The 16956-nt window shown below is 41.2% G+C and overlaps 1 protein-coding gene across 2 annotated transcripts in view; it reads left to right on the top strand.

Moving 5' to 3' along the window:
• trappc9 (trafficking protein particle complex subunit 9) overlaps window positions 1–16956 on the top strand; it is a 270852-nt gene that overhangs the window by 71810 nt on the left and 182086 nt on the right. For both annotated transcript variants that reach the window (XM_028597569.1, XM_028597568.1), the window contains one exon: window positions 3413–3565. In XM_028597569.1, coding sequence (XP_028453370.1) covers window positions 3413–3565 — 153 coding nt within the window. The remainder of the gene's footprint in view (window positions 1–3412; window positions 3566–16956) is intronic.

Here is a 16956-nt window from a genome sequence, read left to right as displayed (position 1 = left end):
TTCGGAGTATTCGGCCTTCTTGGAGACCTTGACTGGAGTCCTGCATGGGGCTCCAGTGGGGGACTCCATTGTTATGCTGGGGGACTTCAACGCACACGTGGGCAATGATGGAGACACCTGAGAGGCGTGATTGGGAGGAACGGCCTCCCTGATCTAAACCAGAGTGGTTGTTTGTTGTTGGACTTCTGTGCTAGTCATGGATTGTCTATAACGAACACCATGTTCGAACATAGGGATGCTCATAAGTGTACCTGGTACCAGAGCACCCTAGGCCGAAGGTCAATGATCGATTTCATAATTGTTTCATCTGATCTGAGGCCGTATGTTTTGGACACTCGGGTGAAGAGAGGGGCAGAGCTGTCAACCGATCACCATCTGGTGGTGAGTTGGGTCAGGGGGTGGGGGAAGACTCTGGACAGACCTGGTAAGCCCAAACGTGGCATTTAATGTGAAAAAGAAAAATGTTTTCATTGTTACAGGATTGTCCAATGTTATTGTTTAGCAAAACAGTGCTGGTGATCGCTAAGGTGGGTCAGCAAGTTACTTGCATTTCTCTGCCTATGCAGTGAGATTGTCCTCATACATCCCCTCTTGATTGTAACTTGTGTCTTTTCTTTCTCTCTCGCCATCTCTCATTAAAGGTCCCATATCGTGCTCATTTTCAGGTTCATACTTGTATTTTGGGTTTCTAGTAGAACATGTTTACATGTTTAATGTTCAAAACACATTTTCTTTTCTCATACTGTTTGTCTGATACACCGGTATTCACCCTTTGTCTGAAATTACTCACTGAAAGTTTTTGTTGTTGTTCTTTAATGGCCTGCTGTGTACGACAGTGGAGAGATCAGAGGTTTCTCTGTGGTGTTGAGTCTAACTTTATGTTAATCCATTACAACTGTTGACACTGTATTGATTGCTTCAATTGGACACACCCAAACACCTTTTATTCCCTAATTAGTTTTCGGGGGAGAAATTGGAAAGTTTGGTGGCTCCTTCATCTCTAATCTGATTATTTATTTGTAGAATTGTGGTGAGTGCAATACCTCCTGCAATTTCTCTGATTGGTCCGGATTTGTCATACCCGTTATACATACATACATACATACATACGTACGTACGTACGTACGTACGTACATACATACATACCTTAAAGCTCTACTGCGATGCCCTTACACTTCTTTTTTTTTTTTTTTTTTTTTTTAATAACAGGTGGATTATTCTGGGAGAAAGAGAGGCAGGGGAATCACAGCCAGGGAATGTCTCTGGCGAACACTTTAAATAAGGCATGAATGATTTCTCAACAGTCATTTTTTTCTAGTGACTCGTAGTTTAGTAGTGTGATGGTAATAATGTCAGCCACAATCCAGGCTGTCTACCTGTTGAATTACAAGGCCTGCTTATTCAAGTGAATGTTTTTTCTTTTCTTTATTTTTTTGCCTCTTCTCTTCCCAATTCCATTTCTTTTAAATCATATCCCCATTGACTCACTCTCGTTTTTCTCTTCTCTCTTTTAATTCACTGCAAGGAGCTCTGCGTTTATGAATATTTAAAGTGGAGTGTTATTCACAAAATCTTTATTTAATGCTGCCTACATTTGCATCCTCTTAGAGGGTTTTAAAGGCTTTGGTTATGAATCAAGTAAACGGCTGTTCTTACTGTGAGCTCGCATCTCCCCTTCTGTTAAAATCAGCCTGCTCGCTGTTCCTGCAATCCCTAGAAGCAGAAATGGCTCACCTGCATATACAGAACACATGCTTTATTCAGGTGATGTCATTCATTTGATGCTCCTGGCTGAAGTGGATGCAGCTGAGTCATTCGTCTCAGGTAGAAGGGGTTGGAGGCATAAATTAGCAAGTCAGATCTAGTGACGAGACTCGTAGATATGAGGCCAATCGGCAGCTTTGTTGCTCTGGAACGCTTATTGCAAAAGAGACGTCATAGTAGCGCTGGCTTCCTGTAGATGTGCAACCTGCAGCAGCTACAGTGACCTTTTGGCAGAGGCTAGACAGACCGTAACCAGCATCTGAAAGTAAATGTTTCTGCCAAATGCTCGTGTGTGAAAATTACCTTTTTTGAATGAACTTTTTTTGTCTTTCTTGTTTTCCTCGTCCAAATATAAACTCACCAAAAGAAAAAGAAACGTCCTCTCACTTTCAACTGCTTTTATCTTCAGCCAACTTAACATGCCTAAAACTTTGTATGAACATAAAAAAAATTCAACTACTAGGAAATAAACTGAACAATGTTTCCCAGACATGTGACTAACAGAAATGGAAAAATGTGTCCCTGAACAAAGGATGGTCAAAATCCAAAGTCACAGGGACGTCCTCCTCCCCTCGTGTGGTACCCTCCCTGCAGGCTCATCCTGACACGACCCTCCATAACGCCACCAGCCATACCGCTCGTTCTGAACGCGATTTTCTGCAAGACAGGAAAGTTAGTAGGGCTGTCCTCGACTAAAGAAATTCTTAGTCGACTAACACTTATACGATTTTGTCGACTAATCGATTAGTTGATTTAATTGACAGAGCTGTGCGCTTTGAGAGGTGGTTAAGACTAGAAAAGCACAATGTAAATGTAGTTAATTAACCATCTGTAAAACTGAGTTTCTCCACAATTAATCCTGCAAAAGCACCACTTTAAATCTTGTGTTTACCATAAATGTGCTCAGAAGTTTCTTGGAAATAAGTAATTAAGCATGAATAAGCATAAAAAAATGACTAATCAACTAAAGAAATCTTAGTCGACTAAGACCAAAATGACCGATTAGTCGACTAATCGACTAAGAGGCGGCAGCCCTAAAAGTTAGTGTGCCAGCGAGCACACTAACCCGAGCCCGGATCTCAATCCCATTTAGCACGTCTGGGACCTGTTTGGATCGGAGGGTAAGGGCGAAAACCATGCCACCCCAGAAATGTCCAGGAACTTGCAGGTGCCTTGGTGGAAGAGTGGGGTAACATCTCACAGCAAGAACTGGCCAACCTGGTGTAGTCCATGAGGAGGAGATGCAGTACTTGCAGCTGGTGGCCACACCACATACTGACTGTGACTTTTGATTTTTGACCATTCTTTGTTCAGGGACACATTTTTCCATTTCTGTTAGTCACATGTCTGTGTAACATTGTTTTAATTTATTTCCTAGTAGTTGGCTAAACAAAGTTTTAAGTTAAGTTGGCTGAAAATAAAAGCAGCTGAAAGTGAGAGGACGTTTTTTTGCTGAATATATTTGCATCCAAAAATGTAACCACATGCTTGGCAAGTTGTGCCATTTTTTTTTTTTCTTCATCCCAGCAGGGACCATCACACCCAGAAATGCCTTTTTATGATACTTTATAAAAAGCGTGCTTTTTGAAAAATCGGTTTGTCACTTTTTATTTTTTTTTATTTGCCTTTTTCTCCCTTTTGTGTGCAGAGAAAGTGTTTGGGGAGTTCCTGAGCTGGGAGCTAGAGGAGGCTTTGTCTCACCTGCCTCTAAAGTCGGGCCAGGCCGTGACACTGACTGTCAGCATCAAAGTCAAGCTGGACTTCTCTGGTCAGGAGAACCTGCTGCAGGACCTCAATGATGGTGAGTGGACACAGACGGGCTTTTGAAAGTGTAAACCTGCTGAGAAAGGCTGCGTTCACATAGCCAAAAGGCGATGTGGCGATTTTCCGCAGGGTGTTGCGGTGTTGTGGGAGTAACACTGAAATTGTCCTGTTGTGTTATTTAAACCCCCCTCCCCAATGTAGCACAAGTGGACTATATTTCACAATTACTCTTTCTGTCAGATCGTTCATAGATCTCAACGTTCCCCGATCACACTTAAATGCAGCTTCATTTCACCGAGAACGAGAGAAAGACAAGAGACGTATCAATGGTTCTTTGTTGTTGCAGTAAGCAGTCAGCTGTTACAAAAACTCCTGGGCAGTTCAGTGCCTGTGTTTCTTTTATTAACCCATATAGTGTTTTAAAACTTTCTTGTGGCAACGATGCTTCCAGTTTCCTGTACGGGTTTCTCACACCGCCTCGAAACCGACGAGTTGGATCGCCGGTTACGTGATTGGCCACTGCAGCAACGTCGGGTTGCGTTTCTCAAAAAGTTGACTTGGCCTCACCTTTCCACCTGCGTTTTCGTCCAGCTCCCCCATGCATCACCCCCCGCCACCCCCTGCCGAAGCATAAACCCACTACCCCCATTCAAAATGAATGGAAAGACGTGCGTTTTTTCGTCACACCGTCTTAAGGCCACGACGCGTTCAGATGATAGTCCCCAGTTAACGCAGTCACTCATTAAACCGAAACACCGGCAATCGGCTAGGCTTAAAAACAAGCCTTACTTTTACATTTTGGCCATTGTTGTTGCTCAAAAACTGACATCCATAAAAAGATTCGGTCTCGTTTTGAACCGGAGCATCTGCAGATGAATTCCGTAGCCAATATATTATGATCCACTAAAGTTGGGCACTATACGAGATTAATCTAGCCCTGTTTTGTTATTTTCACCACCATCTTGACTGTATGGGAGCCAGGAGGGACAAATGACTGAGATTCAACTCTTCTTTGTTAGGGAGGGAGGTTTATTTCAGTGACGGTTCTACATTGAATTACACCCTGGACGAGACCCCCTTCAAGCCCAGTAGTAGTAGTGTAGTGTTTATGTACACTGTGGAACGGAACGCTGCTTAATTCCTACTATTGTCTAGGAACTAGAATAGTTCCTTAATTGTCTACAAGTGGATAGTAGTAGAATTGTCACACCATCTCCTCACAGCCAGCTGAAGTTATATGCACATGTTGGATGCAGAAAGGAGTGTTAATGTGCCACTGTACATGGAGTGCTCTGTGTTACAGGGATTGGCTGCCTTATTTAAAATTCAGCAGTAATAGGAAAGAGGTCCTTAAGGTCTCTACACCTCCATTTCTCATCTAGCTTCTGGCTTCCTCACTTGAACTGTCCTCTCTTCCAATTCCTATTGTTAAGAAGAAATGGTCTGACCTTCTCCCCTACCTCGAAGCTCATTCATTGTGTTCCTTCTTCAGTCTTTCTCATAGTTAACAGTTAGCCTCCTTTCTTTCCTTTCTCACTCCCAAACCTCTCTACCTCCTTCTTCAGACTGTTGAAGCACAGACTATGAGCTAATAAATATTAATGAACAATCAATATGGACCTGCTCCTCAGTCACATTACTCTCTGTGTGTGTGTGCAACATACAACGCTGCATGTTTATCCCAGTCCCAGTGTCGCTCTCCTCATGAGGTCATTTAAGCGATATTGTTTTAATGTTTTAATTTGCTCAGCAATAATTGGGGCCCTGAATTGAGGAGATAAGACATGGTTCCTTCTAAACAGCAGCTCTGAATTCAGTCATTATGGTGACATTATGGAAGGCAGTTCTTTGCTAAACACATTTAACGCTATCTACCATTCTAATACAATAATGAAATGACATTAATAATGTGTTAATATACTGATGAACTTATTTGCATAAACAAAGGCAGTGGTTGTGGCTATCTGTTCTGTGTGCTGGAAGATTACCAAGTTCTACCATCTTTTGCTAATTAAAGTCCTTGATAATTTATGCACAACTGATGCTTTCAACAACCGTTCAATTGTTTTGCTTAGCTACCAAACATGGTCACATACAGTACTGTATCACAAGTAATGCCCACACATTGTACCATTAGTGAATCAGTACCTTGTTAGAGGAAACAATATATATATGGAAAAAAGGATAATAAATATACTACAATACAACAGTTTGAGTAATAATAGTGCTGAAAATGGGATCTATTGAGCAGTATACATACTGTATTAATGCCATAGTATTGCACAGTTGAATTATTATTGTAGTATTAGCACACATTTGTCAGTATTTCACAGTTGAAACAATATAAATGATTAAAAAATCCAGCTCCCCTGGCACCACCTACAGCCATACCTGCAAAGTAGTCGCTTTTCGGCGAAAATCGCTGTTTTGAATGGGAAAATGTCATCTACGTGAACCGTGTAGATCCGAAGAGTTTTTATTTTATTTAGCGGAAAGAGGGGAGGAACTGAGAAGTTGTCTGTGTTCAAATTGTTTGGCTAAGTCCTGGATCTTCCCAATCCTACCTACAGCACTTTTAATGCTACATTGTGTAAGAATTTCTCCCATCTAGTGGTAAAATTGTATATGACAACCAACTGAATATTGCTTTCTCTAATATTCAGTTGGTTGGTTACACACGAATGACCACATTTGTGAAAGAACAAAGGGGTTTTTGCTAAGAATCACCTCAAAAAATTACACAATTTAGGTTTATGGAAAAACTCAGGAGCAGCACAACTCATTTCACATACGTGAAGAAGGTTCGGGAGACTTTTACGAACCCACACAGAATCATTTAAAGGACTCTCAATTGAGGAGAGATTAAGGTAGACAGTACAGTTTAACCATGATGTGTTGTCGTGCCGTGTCGTCCCCGACTCTCTGAAGTTCTTGTCTTCCTGAAGTTGTATTTAAACTCATTGTGGAGGCATTAGGTTTAGCTGAACTTACAATGTAAACAAAGATATAATTGCCGCCGTAAACAGACGCTTAACCCGAATGTTGCAGCTCAGACAGAATATGTTATGTGTTTACTTCCTCCATGACCTTGGCAGGATGAGGCAGCGCTGTGTTATCATTCAGCTGTTAAAACTCCCGTCTTCTATGGAGACACAGAGAGAAAAGGTCAGAAAGAGGTTATGTTGGACATTGACCTGTATGAGATCGGGGTACCACTGTCTCAACTTACATAGCTTGAGTTCATAAGCTGAAAATTCCACCACTGACAGGTGTGAAATGAGTCCAAGTGCCAGTCTATTGACTCACACCTGTCAAGCAGCTAAACAAATATTTATTTATTTATACTTTGTATTAGTTTACATTATTAATACTGAGTAATGTGTGCAATACAGAAATATATGATTTCCAGCACCTCTAAAGTTGACAAATTAACATATTGTAAGTTGTTTATTTAATTTGTACATATTCAGAAATTTAACAGGAAGTTACGTGCTAAAACTATTGTTCAGAATTCGGCAGCCAAGTGCAGTGAAGACGAGCGGTTTTCCCTTCCTGTCTTTGTACAAAGCTAGGCTAATCGTCCTGGCTCGAGCTTCATATTTGGCGTGAACGCGAGAGTTGTGTCACTCTTTTCCTCTAACTCTCAGCAGGACAACAAACAAGCGTGTTGAACTTTTTTTTTTTTTTTTTTAAAAGTCCCATTGTGTGAGATTTTCATATCTTTTTTTTCTTTATTATAATGCAAGTCGAGGTGCTATATAAATACTGTGAAAGTATCAAAACACTCAATCCACAGAGAAATGCACAGCCCATATTTAGAAACTGTGCCTTTGAACAAGCCATCAGAACTACTGTACGGTTAATGTCACAACTACTATATATATATATATATATATATATATATATATATATATATATATATATATATATATATATATATATATATATATATATATATATATATATATATATATATATAATAGGTAGAAAGTGCCGTTACGGTCATTCCCCAGCTGCGATGACAGTGCAGAGAATCCCAGAGCACAGATGTGGAAGACCCGGAAACGCTGACCAATCAGTTGTATTTTTAAACAGTAAGAGAAATATAAAGTGTTTTTTAAAGATTAAAGCATGTAAACATGTTTTTAGTATAAAACGACAAAATACAAGTATGAACCTGAAAATGGACATGATATGGGATCTTTTACTTTTTTACAATAAAGAACATTTGATGACCTTTTGTATTATATAACATTTTGAGATCCAAAACAGGCTATGTTAAACTGAAAATGAATTTAACTTTAAGAAGATTTTTGTATAGTTCTTATAAATATTGTTTAATTTTAGATGCTAACTATTCTTCCAGTGCACTGAAATCAAGACTGGTTGGTTGGTTGTTCCAGATCAGTTTTTCTCTCCATAAACAATGTAAACATTAAATTGCATTGATAATGTTTTCTTGAAGCTTAGTGAAAAGGTTTATACCTTGCTGCTCCGTTGTGATATTTTTAAAATGACACTAATTAACTGTCTTCATACAAGACAAGATACTGATATTTAATGCACTAAAACAAACACGAACAAAATAAAGAATAATGCATGTCATTGTTCAATTTTGCCTTTTTCTTTTTTTTTTTTTTTTTTTTTTTTTTTTTACACTGCACTCAGAAAAGGATTTACCACAGCCTTCTGTAACTTGCACACAATGTGTTTGTATGGAAGTCATCATACACTGGATTAATGCATTCTTTTAATGTGGCGGTAGAGTTAATGAACTAAACCATTGCCAACAAATTGGTCTCTTCATAATTTTGCATTTTGTGCCACTGGGTTCCATTTGATGGATTTCTTCACAGCACCAGCAAGGAATGGCCAGTAAAAGGGATGGTAAATGGACTGCATTTATATAGCGCTTTTATTGGAGGTGCTTGACCATCTGCCTCTCATTCAACCATTTACACACAACTCTCGCATCAATGGCACTAAGCTACTATGCAAGGCACTTAGCCTGACCATCGGGAGCCATACAGTGGGGGAAATAAGTATTTGACCCCTTGCTGATTTTGCAGGTTTGCCCACTTACAAAGAATGCAAAAATCTTCAATTTTAATCATATGTACATTCTAACAGTGAAAGACAGAATCCCAAAGAAAATTCCAGAAAATCACATCATATGAATTTATTAAAATTGATAACCATCTGATGAGGAAAAACAAGTATTTGACCCCCTGGACAAACAGCATGTTAATATTTTGTAGAAAAGCTATTATTGGCCAGCACAGATGTCAAACGGTTTTTATAGTTGGTGACAAGGTTTGTGCACATTTCGGCAGGGATGTTGGCCCACTCCTCCCTGCAGACAGCCTCCAAATCATTCAGGTTCCGCGGTTGTCGCCTGGCAACTCGAATTTTAAGCTCCCTCCAAAGATTTTCAATCGATTCAGGTCTGGAGGCTGGCTAGGCCACTCCAGAACCTTGATGTGCTTCTTCTTCAGCCACTCTTTTGTTGCTTTGGCGGTGTGCTTAGGGTCGTTGTCGTGCTGAAACACCCATCCCCGACCCATCTTCAGCTCTCTCACTGAGGGAAGGAGATGTCGGTCCAGAATTCCACGGTACATGGCCCCGCCCATCCTCCCCTCAATACGATGGAGTTGTCCCGTCCCCTTGGCTGAAAAGCACCCCCAAAGCATGATGTTGCCACCACCATGCTTGACGGTGGGGATGGTGTTCTTTGGGTTGTACTCGGTGTTCTTTGCCCTCCAAACACGACGAGTTGAGTTGAGGCCAAAAAGTTCTATTTTGGTCTCATCTGACCACATCACCTTCTTCCAGGCCTCTTCTGAGTCGTCCAGGTGGTGAATGGCGAACTTCATGCGGGCCTGTACATGTTTCTTCTTGAGCAGGGGAGCTTGCGTGCGCTGCAGGATTTCAATCCATGACGGCGTAGTGTGTTACCAACCGCTTTTTTGTAACTGTGGTCCCAGCTGCCTTCAGTTGATTCATCAGTTCCCCTTTGTGGTTTTGGGATGATTCCTCACTGTTCGCATGATCAGGGACACCCCACAAGGCAAGATCTTGTGTGGAGGCCCAGACCGAGGGAGGTTGGCGGTGGTGTGGTGCTTCTTCCATTTCCTGATAACTGCAGCGACAGTTGATCTTTCTCTCCAAGTTGCTTTCTGATTCTCTTGTAGCCTATCCCAGCCTTGTGCAGATCAACAATCTTGTCCCTGATGTCCGTAGAAAGCTCTTTGGTCTTGCCCATGGTGGTGATGTTGGATGCTGGTTGTTTGGGTGTTGACAGGTGTCTTTTATACAGGTAACGAGGTGAGGCAGGTGTATTTGATGTAGATAATTGGTTCGGATTGGGGCTGTGTCTTAAAGAAAGACTAACTGGCTTGTAGGAGCCAGAATACTTGCTGTTTGTCCAGGGGGTCAAATACTTGTTTTTCCTCATCAGATGGTTATCAATTTTAATAAATTCATATGATGTGATTTTCTGGAATTTTCTTTGGGATTCTGTCTTTCACTGTTAGAATGTACATATGATTAAAATTGTAGATTTTTGCATTCTTTGTAAGTGGGCAAACCTGCAAAATCAGCAAGGGGTCAAATACTTATTTCCCCCACTGTATATAATAACTACAACCTTCTTTTTGATGTCCCCTACACACCTGTAAGGGTTTGTGACAATATCTTGCACGGTTGTTGGGCCAGGGGCTTTCTTAGTTCCTACCCCCATACTTCCGGTGCCCTCCTTTAGACACAGTTTCTGCATTCACAGGCATGAACACACGTCTTCAGTCAGAACAAAAGAAAAGTGCAGTGGAAGTTTCCTCTCCGCGTACGTAGCTATGTTTAAGGCCAAATCAAAGTATGTACGTGACTTGTCTAGGATAATGGCGCCGCGTGAGAAAATAGGATGGTTAGTTTTCATGCATGACCGTGTGTCTGTGTGAATCATACCTAACACCAACTTGATTTCAAAAAGACCACAACAATACAGTTCAGTGAATAAGGTTACAAAATCCATACCTTGTACACTGACAAAAGTTAAGCAGTCCTGTGCTAAGAGGTGTACCGTTTCTTTGCCCTGCTGAAAATGTGTAACTGGAGAGACGGTGAGGTTTTGAGGATATCTGTCGTAAGGGCAGATGCTAAAATCATCAGACAAATTCAAGAACGGCAAGAGCCTCGGTTGTTTGTGACCAAATTTTAAAATGGCTCCTTGATGCGTTATAATCTGGACGACCCCACAGGAAGTGACTCGAGGAGCGGTGCAACAGTAAAAGTTCAGTTTAAGTCGCACGATGAATGGATTCATCTGTGGAGCTCCGGTTGTACCTACAACAGCAATTATGACAACCAATCAAATTTGAATAGGTTATTTCATTTTGAAAATGCTACACTTAAAAACTTTACAGTTTTGACCCTTTGTTTCACACGTATTTAATTGAAATCTGTTGGCAATATAAATATTCATTGTTCTTGGTAGCACCGGGTAGGTCAATACAATCAGTACTAAATGAAAATAGTCATAATGGAAAAAACTCTAATAACATCCGCTGCTCCCACCCAATCATGGGAAATGTGACCATGATTGTGAATACGTGGATGAATGTGGATGCATATGAATGAAGTTCTCCTCTCTGCCCAGGTGAAAATATCTTCGTACGCGCTCTTTTTCTGGCTCTCTTTTCCTCCTTGACGCCTTCTGTTTTTCCAGCTCCACAGCCTGGGGGTAAATGATAGCTCACAGCTTGTGTAGTGTGTGTCGGAGTCTCTTTGATGCGTATGCTGCTGGTACATTGTGTTAATATCAGCGCCTCTTTATATTAAATATAACTGTAAGTACAGATGTCTAGCAGCCCTCACATGACCAAGGTTTAGATTTGACTGTTTGTCATGCCGTACTGAAGGTTGGAATTAGTTTGATTCACAGTTTGTCAGAATGTTGAGAGTGATATTCCATATCATCTGTGGAATCTTTCACTAATTATGTGCTATTTATTGGCCAGCCTGTATTTTTATGCACGTTGTGGAGAAAGTCAGTCCATCAGCCGTAACTGTTTTGTAGGCTGGCAGTACTGTACTCGATGTCCTTTGTGTTTGAGCCGAGGTAGAAGGGGCAAAGCCAACAAGGCCACAGGAAACCGTGCATAGGGAACATTGAATACAGGCCGAGCCTTATTGATTTATCCTCAGACGAGTTTGTCCCTCACTTTGTCGTGGTCTCCGGCTCGAGACCACGACACCATAACTCCGGATCAAAAAGGGAGTGATGTCATCACTCAGGACTAATGGACCTTGATTAGCGAGCTTTATCGCATTAAATGGTGTGAGCATTGTACCTAATGACTACTTTAATGTTGTCTTTCAAGACAACTTCTGATACCCCAGTAAATGTCTTCATCAATGACAAAGTTACTTGCAACACCAGCAGGCTTAACTCCCAAGAACACTTTTTAAAGAAATAACCTGTGACGTGTTCATATTAGATTTCTGTTTCACTTCTCTCTGTCATCAATAATGTTGTATTTCAACCTATAGCTATATCATAAAATGCTCAATATTCGCTGTTCTAAATATTGGGAGTATTTTCCAGAAGGAAAAATGCTCTATTTCTGGTACTGGCCAAAATATGTTTACTCAGTATTAAAGCTTTAGTGCGTAACTTTTTGATATTAATAAACGTCCGTTACATTCAAGCCATTGCCAAATGAGTTGCTACAAAACTAATTAAGTCTATTAGTCAGTATGGCTATGTTCAGAAGATTGTGGCGTCCAACGGCTTTCGTGCGCAGAAATCCGAGTGAAGATAATGACCTCTTCTGAAGAGTCCATCATGGTTTTTTAATCCTCCGTGTCCTCCTTGGCTATTAGCAACTGCGTGGAGGAGAGGTGGGGGCTGTGCGCGATCCCGGAAGGCTTGTATCGTGTGGACGCGCCGACAGTGTTGTTGTTATTACTTAGAATTCTTAATGGGGGACAGAAACTACGCACTATAGCTTTAAGAACTGGCACTCAGTCCCTTTTGTGCGTTTTTTGGCGGACTGGAAAGCAATCGGATATCAAAGAATAATATATATGTGTTGACAAAAGTGTACTAAATCACATCTGGATTGTATCCCTTCATGTTTATTTCTCCAAGTTAGGTGTCACAAATGTATTTTTTTATTTTTTTTATAGACACTAGAAATTCCTGTTTCATTCGCAATAGTAATTTGAAATAATACCCTTCTTTAAATGCAAAGGAAGTGGTGTTCTTCCACTTCCAGTTTCCCTGTTTGTTGGAAATAAATAGGAGAATTGAGCAGTTAGGATGAACAGTCAGTGACAGTCACCATGGCTAAACAGACAAAGATAAAAGTGCCACCTGCCACGCAGAAACCTAAGTAAACCTAATTATCACAACATCATTATCAGAACATCAAAGAAAAAAAAGACAGCTGTACCGAGCACACGGTTTGACGGGTGATCTCTCAGCCGGACAGCTCCCCAACGGCACGACGGCGACTGCTTACCCCGATATGGTTCAGACAATGTGTGAAAGTTCTGAGACTTGCATGTTATTCAAGTCAAGGGGGACAACCCGTTGGTAGTTGTTAAATGCAAAAGGCTACAGTAGAACATTGATAGCGGTTGTATTGTCATCTCTGCGTGCCAGACTTTTGTTTAAAGCAGGTGTTTGAAGATGACTTTAATGGAGCGTCCAGACCGACTGGAATGGCTTCCTATAATGGTAACACTTTGTTCAGATCTTTGTATATTACCTGACGGATTTCTGCTCATCACATAGACCCATTCCTCTCTCTCTCTCTCTCTCTCTCTCTCTCTCTCTCTCTCTCTCTCTCTCTCTCTCTCTCTCTCTCAGACTGATAGAAGCGTAATGGTGTTCTTACAGTCTCAGTGTTCCGTGTCAGCTCAGAATAAAAATGGGGTTTTGAATGAGGCGCTGTAGTATCTTGTTTTGTCATTGTTTGAATTGGATTAATGGTTTATTTGATGTCCAGAAATAACACAAGGCTACAGCATGTGTCAAAGGGAGTTTTACTTACAGTTGAAAGAAACACATATTTGTCAGTCTTCAGTGGATATAGTGCATGTTAAATAAGGCTCAGGTGAAGCAGTGTTTGGTGTTTTTATATGTAATTTCCACTGTCATAATCATCTCCCTTGAACAGGATATTGAAAAGGGTTTTTATTGTTTACACTGTAACAAGCCTTATTTTCCTTATTTACTAGATAGATGTGTCTTCCAGGAAAAAGGCACGTAAATGTGAGCGCAACTGATACCGCAGAGATCCACAGTTTCCTGTCAACGTTCACACCTGTGCTTATAATGTTCCAATTATTCCAGAAGAGACACTCCCGGTCTTAGCAGTCCTTTTTCAAAAGCCAGGCATGGAGGTGACCACTGACAGAAACGCTGAGTTTACCAAATTGTCCCCGAGACGGAGAACTAGACAGATATACTGATTGGAAAGAGGGTATAAAGCAGGGAATGATTGTGAGCAATGCCATCGTTAATCATGACACCCATTACTCACACACCGTCTATGCCACAGCACGCGACGAGTCGGATGCTGTGTAGGATGTGTAGGATGCAGGATGCAGTTCATGAAGTCTAAAAGCGTTGGTCTGTATTTTTGGTACTTTCCCTTTCTGCCACTCCGAGTTAAACGTTGTGAAATCCAAGCAAACACTGGCTCTAGATCATACTGTGAGACATGTCTACCAAAACCGGCTTACCAAGGAAGGGCTGTGCCAAAATTCTGACCGTGTCAAAGACGAAGGTCACACCATTGTGATTTTTGTGACCACCTAACCGACCAACCAACCGACGCTATTCGGCATGAAATGAACACAGAATACAGTTGCCGGCACGGAATCATTCGTAAGTGCCAATTGAAAAAGCTTAACCAAAGCCTGCTTTTGTTTTTCTTCGATCGATCCCCAGCTTCTCCTCACATGCCAACGAGTCCTTGAGCAAAACTGGACCCCAAATTTATTTTGAAATTCCTTGTATTTAGTCACAATTTTATCACACATGACCTATGTGTATATGAGATAGGTTAGGATGGCAAGAACACAGGACAACGTTGGTTTCCAATGGCCAGCCCCTTATGCTGTTTCTCCACTGCATGGTGTGGTGCCGCCTTTTTTTGGTGTTCCATTAGCAAACGTTTTGGATAGTACCCGGTACCTTTAATTGGTACCACCTCAGCCGATACTAGAAGATGGAGTTAAAACACTGCAGACTGCTGATTGGTCAGAGAGAATTGTTTACCTGCGCGATACGGGACATCCTGCACAAACCTGCAATATTTTTAAAAAGCCAAGCTATCGTCAATTGCGACTGTAATATTTTTTTTTAGTCACTCGACCCACATTTAAACAAATGGCAGCCTTCAAAACTACAGCGTTAACTACGTACACTATACTGTACAAGTAATACATGGCAGACGTTCCTCTGTCTGGTTGCCACTGAAAGGAGTCCGTGACTGTCGCGTTATAGATGATGTCACAGAAATTTCACGTGGCGTCGCTATGACGATCAACTGAGAATCCTGCCTACACTTGAGGGGGGTACTATCGCAGTGGAAGTACTGGTACCAAAAAAGTGAGTAGAGCAGAGAACGGCTGATCCCTGTATAATGTATAGACTCGGGACACACAGATAGTTAGCTTCAGCTTTAATTACCTTAAGCTTTGATTACTTCATAGTTCAGGAACGTTAGGAACTGTTTTTCTGTACCAGACGGAGAGGTGGAACGGCAGGGGGGGGCGTGGCTCTTGGGTCAGTTTGTGTGTGTGAGAGAACTGAAGAAATCTGCCCAGAGACAAATGATGAAGCCATCAAGGAAGAAGATAAAAAAAAATTAGGAATATGGTCAGAAGAGGTCCACAAGTTTGAGAGAGACTTGAGTGGACCTGAACCCCGTATATTTTTGTCTGTGGTCAGGGAAACTTAGGATCTTGTTTGTGTACCCACACGTGTGTTTTAACTTAAATGCTAGACATCAGTAAACTTTGCTTAAAGTGATGGTTTGGAGTAATTTCACCCTAGGGTCCTTTGCACCATGACCTCGAGCCAAACAGCCCCCCCAGAAGCTTTTTTCACCTGGGAGAGTTAGCGTTATCAGCTGAATAGCTTAGCGCAGGGGCTAACGGATCCAGGTTTGTATCTCGTAAGTTACCCCACTAATAATGCCCGAAATGATACCAAACTTCTACACTAGTACAAATAGGTTATGCATAATAAAAACGATGGATTGAAAAGTTTGTAAGTACACCAGAAGTTTATGTAAATAACACTTGCCTGTTGGCTTCTGCTCTCTGCTGTTGCTGCTGCTGCTGTTACCGGCAGTAAGAGCGCTTAGGGACGTCTACAAATTACAACACCGAGAAGAGATACAACAAAAATATTTATTAATTGAATGATTAAATAAGGTAAAATTAATAAATATTTTTGTTGTATCTCTTTTCGGTGTTGTAATTTGTAGACGTCCCTAAGCACTCGTCTAACTGCAGGTAGCAGCAGCAGCAGCAGCGAGCAGAAGCCATAAACTTCTGGTGTACTTACAAACTTTACAATCCATAGAATGCATAACCTATTTGTACTAGTGTAGAAGTTTGGTATCATTTCGGGCATTAATAGTGGGGTAACTTACGAGATACAAACCTGGATCCATTAGTCCCTGCGCTAAGCTATTCAGCTGATAACGCTAATAGGGTTGGGCGATGTCCCATAAATTGGCAGTTGACGATGTTTACAATAAAACGTTGTGATGGACGATGATATAGTCATTGTCGTGGGGGGGGGGGCTTTTTTACATAAATATTTGTTTCTACTACTATGGGCTAACAATTAACATAGAAACAATCTGACATACATTTAAATGCCCTCTGTAAATAGACAGTATTAAATGCTGGCGCTGGTAGGGGCAGTAAATAACAACTTGACCTACTTTCACTTAACTACAGTGCCGTAAAGTCTAGACTCAATCAGATGTGATGTGCTTAACGACAGCAAACGTTTGCCTTTAACAGAGCGTAAGTAATAACCTAATATACCATTACTGGGTTTAACTACATTCTCGGTTATATTAGCACTGAATAACGCATTCAATAAACAGAAACCTAACTGCACATGAACAGATGTGCAGTATTAGCTCACACATAAAATAGCACCCTCGTGAATTAGCCTACTGTTGCTAACGTACATTCATAAATCCTACATAACATCGTCATCAGACTTACTTATTGATGCACGCACACAGTAGTATCCACAAAGTTAGTCCAATGAGGGGATAAAGGAAAGTGTGATAGCGTTCCACGTTAACGCTTTTTTCTCTCTCGCTCGAGACAGCTGTGTCCAAGCCGAGGCGCAGAGCATGGTTACCGCGTGCTGATACCTTACTAGTCCAG

The sequence above is a fragment of the Perca flavescens genome, chromosome 14, assembly GCF_004354835.1.
Source record: "Perca flavescens isolate YP-PL-M2 chromosome 14, PFLA_1.0, whole genome shotgun sequence".
Lineage (NCBI taxonomy): Eukaryota > Metazoa > Chordata > Actinopteri > Perciformes > Percidae > Perca > Perca flavescens.
The sequence above is the reverse complement of the archived record's forward strand: the minus strand, read 5'-3'. Positions and strand labels throughout refer to the sequence as shown.